Source organism: Alosa pseudoharengus, unplaced genomic scaffold (assembly GCF_046254945.1).
Source record: "Alosa pseudoharengus isolate Yale_2024_CS ecotype anadromous, Long Island Sound unplaced genomic scaffold, YU_APseudo_1.1 YU_APseudo_1.1_scf_21, whole genome shotgun sequence".
In the NCBI taxonomy this organism is placed as follows: domain Eukaryota; kingdom Metazoa; phylum Chordata; class Actinopteri; order Clupeiformes; family Clupeidae; genus Alosa; species Alosa pseudoharengus.
Window position 1 is genome coordinate 10,621,619 of NW_027468674.1, and position 7,500 is coordinate 10,629,118.

Genomic DNA, 7,500 nt, shown 5'->3' on the forward strand with positions numbered 1-7,500 from the left:
GGCTCAGATGAGGCTCTGCTGAGAGTTGGGCTCAGCTGAGAAAAACTCAGTGGCAATAGAGAGAGACAGAGGGAGAGGGAGAGAGAGAGGGCGAGAGAGAGAGAGAGAGAGACAGAGAGAGACAGAGAGAGGGAGAGAGAGACAGAGAGAGGGAGAGAGAGAGGGAGAGAGAGATAGAGAGAGAGAGAGAGAGAGAGACAGAGAGAATTTGAATTTATAAAAACCTTTATTTACAACTAACTAAAAGACATACAAAGTCACAGTCATCTCAAAGATGAATGATTAAAATGTAAATAAATAGAAGACACATCTAGTTATGTATGTTAAACAGCAGGCACAGGAACATCTAACAAAGTATTAAATTGCACTTTATCCTCTACAACCATACACAGAGCATTTTCCTGACACCATATACTCTCAAAGGTTTCAAGATCACTCATTTCCTTGTAAAAACCAAAATCAATTAAAATCCTTGATCTCACCAAGATTGCAAATACCATCAAAAGATCAAATCTTGAGTTATGCTCAACCTTATTCCTCCTGCTAACATATATAGACATCTTAGCCTGTCCAATTATAAAGTTCAGCAATTGACATTTGTGCCTTCGCTTCTGTACATATTTAAAACCAAAAATAAAAGTTTCCATTGAAAAAATTTCATTAAGGTAAGTGAACAGTTTCCGTAAAATGGAAAATAAAGGCATCAAGCGTGTGCATTGCATAAAAGCGTGAAAAACAGTTTCCCTGTCATTGCAAAACGGGCACTCATGCCTCACATCAGAATTCAAAACACAAACAAAAGAATTTACAGCAACTGCACCATATAAGATCCTCCATTGTAAATCCCCCACCTTTTTAATTAATGGTGACTTGTAAAAGGATCTCCAGTGTGGTTTGACATCCTGTTCTACATGTAGAACAGCACGCCAAGGTGTGTCAACTCTAGACTCCAAACACCTCCTATTTAGAGATTTTACACAAAGATTGTAAAGTGCCTTTCCAGAGGCGCGATTTGGACCCAGAAAAACAAAATCTTCAACCTTCAAAAAGACATTACAAAATTCAGAGGACACACTAAAACATGGAACAGGATCACATTCATTTGGCATAACTAAACCCCTGGCATACTGATCCAACATTGCTAGACTAGCATCTGTGAAGCGGGACCGCAATTCCAAGAGGAATTTGTTAACTACACGGATGGATCTCATTTTCATGTGTTCTGCCACTCCTTCAGCATTCTCAAAACCTGGCCCAGCTAAAGGCAGGAGGTCCCTCAAAGTGATGACCCGCGCTTTGCAAAACATCCCACTAAAAGCAGGAAAATGCTTCTCGTGCATAAGATCCAAACATGAACCATATATCAATGGCTCTTGCAAAAGCCAAAAGAGAGAGCTTGTATTCTGAGGTCTCCATACTTTCAAAAGACTCCATACTTTAAACGTATTGCGATAAAACACAGGGAGCTTGTTTAAGTTCATTAAGGCAGGATTCATCCAGAAGAGGGTCCTATCCAGACCCAAGCCTTCAAAAGTTCTTAGGATGGCACAAGCCACAGCCTTCCAACTGGAATTTACAGGTCCATCCAAAAGTCTCTGTATGAACTGAAGACGAAAGGCTGCTGCCCTACTCTGCAGGTGGACCAATCCTTGTCCACCCTCATCCTTGGATAAAAAAAGCACGCCTTGTTGGACCCAGTGTAGACCATCCCAAAAGAAATCAACCAGAATAGATTGTATTTTAGATAAAACATGTGCTGGAGGGTCTATACATGCAAGTCTGTGCCAAAGGGATGAAGCCACCAGGTTGTTAATTATTAGAACACGGCCCCTATAGGACAATTTTTTAATTAAAAAACTCCACTTGCCAAGACGCCCCTTAACCTTCTCAACAATCCCCTCAAAATTCCTTAGAACAAAGTTATCGTCTCCAAGAAACACACCCAAATATTTAAACCCGTCCCTAGACCAGGTTAACCCACCTGGGAGGCACGGTGTGCCATCAGGCCATTTTCCAGCCAACAGGGCCACACTTTTTCCCCAATTAACTCTGGCAGATGATAAAAGATTAAAATCAGTAAAAACCTTCAACATGGTGTCCACATCCCTTTGGCTTTCAATCAGAATAGCTACATCATCTGCATAAGCTGATAGCTTCAAAGAGATGTTACACTCAGGCAGAGTTACACCCTTTAGTTTGGCTCTTAACTGTACTAACAGGGGCTCAAAAGCTAAGGAGTATAGCATTCCAGAGAGGGGGCATCCTTGTCTAATTCCCCTAAAAACCTTGAAAGGAGCACACAAGTCACCATTAATTTTCAGAATACTTTCATTGTCACAGTATAGAGCTCTAATTTTCTTTATAAAAACAGGATTAAAGCCAAAAGCAGTCAAGACGCTCCATAAATAATTATGTTCAACTCTATCAAACGCTTTTTCCTGATCAACAGAAATTAGGCCAAAGTCCAAATGTAAAAGTTTACCAATTTCCAAAGCGTCTCTAATAAAAGAAATATTGTCATACATAAGCCTGCCCGGCACACAGTAGGTCTGGTCAGGTGCAATGACTTCCCCTAAAACTTCACTGAGTCTATTAGCAAGAACCTTAGAGAGCAGCCGATATTCCGCACATAGAACAGACACGGGTCTCCATGACCTGATATCCTTCAAATCTCCCTTCTTCGGTAACAGAGTAAGAACTGCTCTGCGACAACTGAGTGGCAGCTGCCCCTTGGCCAAGCTGTTCCTCAAAACGACCAGTAGGTCTGCGCCTACTTCTGTCCAGAAAGACTTATAAAAGTCAACCGGCAGACCATCGATCCCCGGTGCCTTGCCACACTCCATACCATGGAGGGCCTTTTCCAACTCGTCCAGGGTAATCACCCTTCCAAGGTCGCAATTAGCTTCTCTAGATACCTTAGGAAGATTCGTCAAAAAAGGACTGTCAAGGGCCTGTTCATAGGAGATTTCACTCCTATACAAAACCTTGTAGAAATCAACTGCTCTCTTACGAATTTGTTTATCGTCAGATAAGAGGGCTCCAGTTTCTGAAACCAAAGCATGTATAAGCCGTTTTTGGCCATTTTTCTTTTCCAGATTAAAAAAGAATTTGGAAGGTGCATCCATTAATTCTGCACACTGGAAGCGAGACCTGACCAGAGCTCCTTGTGCTTTAATGCCCAGCAAGTTGGCCAAACAATTCTTTTTTGTTTTCAAATTCTCCATATATGACTGATTACCTGTACTTTCAGCTAAAACTTGGAGCTCCAGTATCTCATTTTCCAACAATTTCATGCGTTGAGCTATATCTCTCGTGACACAGGAAGTATACTGCTGACACAACTGTTTTATCTGGGCCTTTCCAAAATCCCACCACTGTTGCACAGACTGAAAAGACTGCTTTGTGGATCTAAAATCATTCCAGAAAAACTTAAAAACATCCCTAAAATTACCATCATTCAAAAGACTAGTGTTAAAGTGCCAGTATGCACTCTTATATCTGGTGGCACTAACAAAAAAATTACAAAGCACCATACTATGATCGGAAAAACCTACTGGCAGGATGAGACAGCTTCTAAAATAACTGAACTGGTGTTTAAAGGTATAGAACCTGTCTAATCTTGCCAGAGATAAAATGTTATTATTTGAGTGGACCCATGTGTACTGTTTCTGTTTTATATGAAATTTCCTCCATAAATCAGAAAGGTCGTGGGACTTCATTATCTCAATGAGCCTTCTACGTGATGGCATATGAGGCTCTACATGATTCCTGTCAATAGCCAGCTCAGTACAGTTGAAATCCCCACCAAGAAGTAAACACTCCCCAGAATCACAATTCTTTAACAGATCATCCATGATACTCAAGAAAATCATTCTCTCCCTCCCCACCGTTGGGGCATAGACACATACAAAAACAAAAAAAGTATTTTCAAATTGAGCTCTGACTCTCAAGAGTCTACCTTTAACAACTTCATCAACCTCATATGAACAGGGGATACAGCTACTTGAAAAAAGAATAGCAACACCACCACTAGTTGAGGTATTATGACTTAAGATCGATAACCCCCCAAATTCTAATGCCCAATCAGAGCTATTGCTTGCGTCAGTATGGGTTTCCTGCGCAAAGACAACATCAATAGCTTTTTCTTTAATTGTTTCAAAAAGCATCGCCCTCTTTGTGCGGTCTCTTGCTCCATTCAAATTAAGCGAAGCAATTTGAAACCCACTCATAAGTATAAAAGAAAAAGTGCAAAAAAAAAACATATTCATTGGGAATTAACAGGGGCTGGGGTGGACTGGCTATCAGCGTTCAACAGAGCTCTAAGTTTTGTGAGAAATTTATTCAAACGGTAGACCTCCTGCCTAGTAAAGCTACCTTCGGCCATATACAGCTTCGTTTTAGCGATGAACTGTTCAACATCGGGAAAATATTCGTCAACTTGAACACACCTAGCATTTTTAGTCTGCTTCAGAAACGTTTTTAAATCATCCACAGTGTACTCGCGTCCTGTATAGCCGCTTTGGGGAAGACTGCACCTTAGGCTGCAATCAGAAAATTCCCCCTCGCTCTCTGCATCCGTAGAAATAACGTCGACAACCAGATCTTTCTTTTTTGCCTTTTTATGAGACTCAGATCGCACCCTTTCCCTCTTCAGACCTTTTGGAACTTTAAAGGGAACTTCCTCTGTTTCCATGATCTGACTGTCCTCCCCGCAAGCGTCCTGCGAAAGATCTAGTACGTTGGAATTCAGTGAGTTATCAGTATGCATAACGTTATTTTCTGGAGCTTCAGCCTCGGCCCCCTCTTTTCCGTCCCTTACTATCTCATCAGACACATCCTGATCTGATGGTCTAACTTCAGGTGTATCCGCATTAGAAGAACCTTCCCCTGGTGACTGATCACCATCCACCCCAGCCTCCCCACCATTTGTGGGCGCCTCATCACTGGCAGACTGTCCCTCCCCAGTATTCTCATTTAGACCATTGACATTGGCGGTAGTATTGGTGCACTTTTCTGGACAGGCACGCACTAGGTGACCCGTCAAACCACAACCAAAACATCTCATCAGATTACTCGTGACATATATGACATAATTGAAATCATCAACCTGGATATTCAAAGTCAACTCAAGATCATCTGTGTTGTTGTTTAAAACCATGTAAACATATCGCCTAAAAGATACCACATGCTTTAAAAGTGGGGACTTCGTGGAAATGGCGATCTTCTTGATCGGGGAAACTAATTTGCCGTAGCGGGATAGGGACTGGACAAGAATGTCATCACTAATGAAAGGTGGTATGTTTGAAAGTATTACTTTCCTAGATGGGGTAGACAAAGGGAGTACTGAGGTAAAAATACCATCAATTTCTACTCCGCGTTCAACCACTAAGTTGGCCAATTCCACGGACTCAAGGAACAAAACGATTGCTTGATTCATACGAGCAGCAGACAAAACTTTGTCATGCCCAACTATTTCACCTACTGCCAGGCTACACTCTTCTACGCTGGCGGTAGAGGATATCTTTATACCATGCCGCCGCGTGAGACAAACAAACTTTCCCCTAGTGTTACCTGAGGCAGCCATACTCCAAACCAGGAGCTGACGCCCAGGTAAAACCACAAAAACACACGCACTCCACTAACCCCAAACCCTACAAACCCAAAAACATACAAGACAAACAAACAACAAAAGGAAAAAAATATAGAAAAAGTAAGAAAGAGAAGACAGGTAAGAAAAGGCACAGCGGCCTCACTCACACAGCGTTCACTCACAGACGCTCCGGCTCCGCCCACTCACTCAGTCCATGCGCACAGAGAGAGAGAGAGAGAGAGAGAGAGAGAGACAGAGAGAGAGAGGGAGAGAGAGAGAGAGAGACAGAGAGAGAGAGGGAGAGAGAGAGAGAGACAGAGAGAGGGAGAGAGAGAGGGAGAGAGAGAGAGAGAGAGAGAGAGAGAGAGACAGAGAGAGGGAGAGAGAGAGGGAGGAGGGGGGATTGATCTGGAACAGTCTGTCGGTGGTGGGGTGACCAGCAAACACAGCACTTATAGGATCGTAATGGGGGCTATTGACCTAGCATGGATGGAAACTCTCACTCAGATACACACACACACACACACACACATACAGTACACACACATAGACACACACACACACACACACACACACACACACACACACACACACACACACACACACACACACACACACACACACACACACATAGACAGATACAAACACACACACACACATAGACAGACGCAAACACACGCTCACTCATACACACACACACACACACACACATGCTGTATACACATAATCCTCAACGTGAGTGACATCCCAACCTTGTTGGTAAGGCAGATATTTGTGGTGCTGTCCCTCAATAGTTGGCCCGTGATCAGTGTTTCCATTGGAGTGAAACCAAACAGCCATCATCACATCACATCACATCACTTCACTTCACATTGTACCGTATCACGGCCTCCATTGCACCCTATCACGGCCTCCATTGCACTCTATCACGGCCTCCATTGCACCCTATCACAGCCTCTGAGATGGGGGTTTTGTAATGCAGTTGATTTCTGCAGTGCCCTTTTATAGAGGAAGTGAAGCAAGAGCTGAACGGTCACTACATTGGAGCAAATCAAAGATCTGTGTGTGTGTGTGTGTGTGTGTGTGTGTGTGTGTGTGTGTGTGTGTGTGTGTGTGTGGGGTGTGTGTGTGTGTGTGTGTGTGTGTGTGTGGGGTGTGTGTGTGTGTGTGTGTGTGTTTGTGTGTGTGTGTGTGTGTGTGTGTGTTTTAAATAGATTGCTCAACAGGGGGGAACTTGAGCAACTTCACGCGAGTCCCTCCACCCTGTTGTTGCTATGGCCTCATGTGTCAAAAACAGTTTGTAAATGTGAAAATGCTTTACTGACAGTAGTGTGTGTGTGTGTGTGTGTGTGTGTGTGTGTGTGTGTGTGTGTGTGTGTGTGTTTGATATTTCCTTCTCTTTACAGAAGGGATTCACACCACTGCACGTGGCAGCGAAGTATGGGAAGATTGAGGTAGCGAATCTCCTCCTGCAGAAGAAAGCTCCTCCGGACGCCGCAGGAAAGGTACGCTGGAGGAAAGAGGAACCAGACACTGCACACACACTCACTCACTCACACACTCACTCACTCACTCACTCACTCACTCACTCACCGCGGCCCAGAGCCAGAGTCCTCAGCCCCTACCACAGAACTGCAGAAATGTCGTCTTGGCTTGGAGAAAAATGTTTGGAAAATACTTTTAGAGCATGATTAGCCACGCTTCAGTCAGTCTGTATTGGTTTCCAGAAATCACAACATGACACACACACACACACACACACACACACACACACACACACACACACACACACACACACAGTTGCTTTGGGGGGAATCATGGTATGTTCAAATAATGCATGTGTTAGTCGCTTTGGATACAAGCATCTGCTAAATGAATAATTGTAATGTAAATGTGCTCTGTCATCATGT

At 43.3% G+C, this 7,500-nt stretch overlaps 1 protein-coding gene across 2 annotated transcripts in view; it reads left to right on the top strand.

Annotated features, from left to right (window-relative positions):
* Positions 1–7,500, top strand: part of ank3b (ankyrin 3b) — a 228,984-nt gene that overhangs the window by 155,410 nt on the left and 66,074 nt on the right. For both annotated transcript variants that reach the window (XM_076297830.1, XM_076297831.1), the window contains one exon: positions 6,997–7,095. In XM_076297830.1, the coding sequence (XP_076153945.1) occupies positions 6,997–7,095 (99 nt within the window). The remainder of the gene's footprint in view (positions 1–6,996; positions 7,096–7,500) is intronic.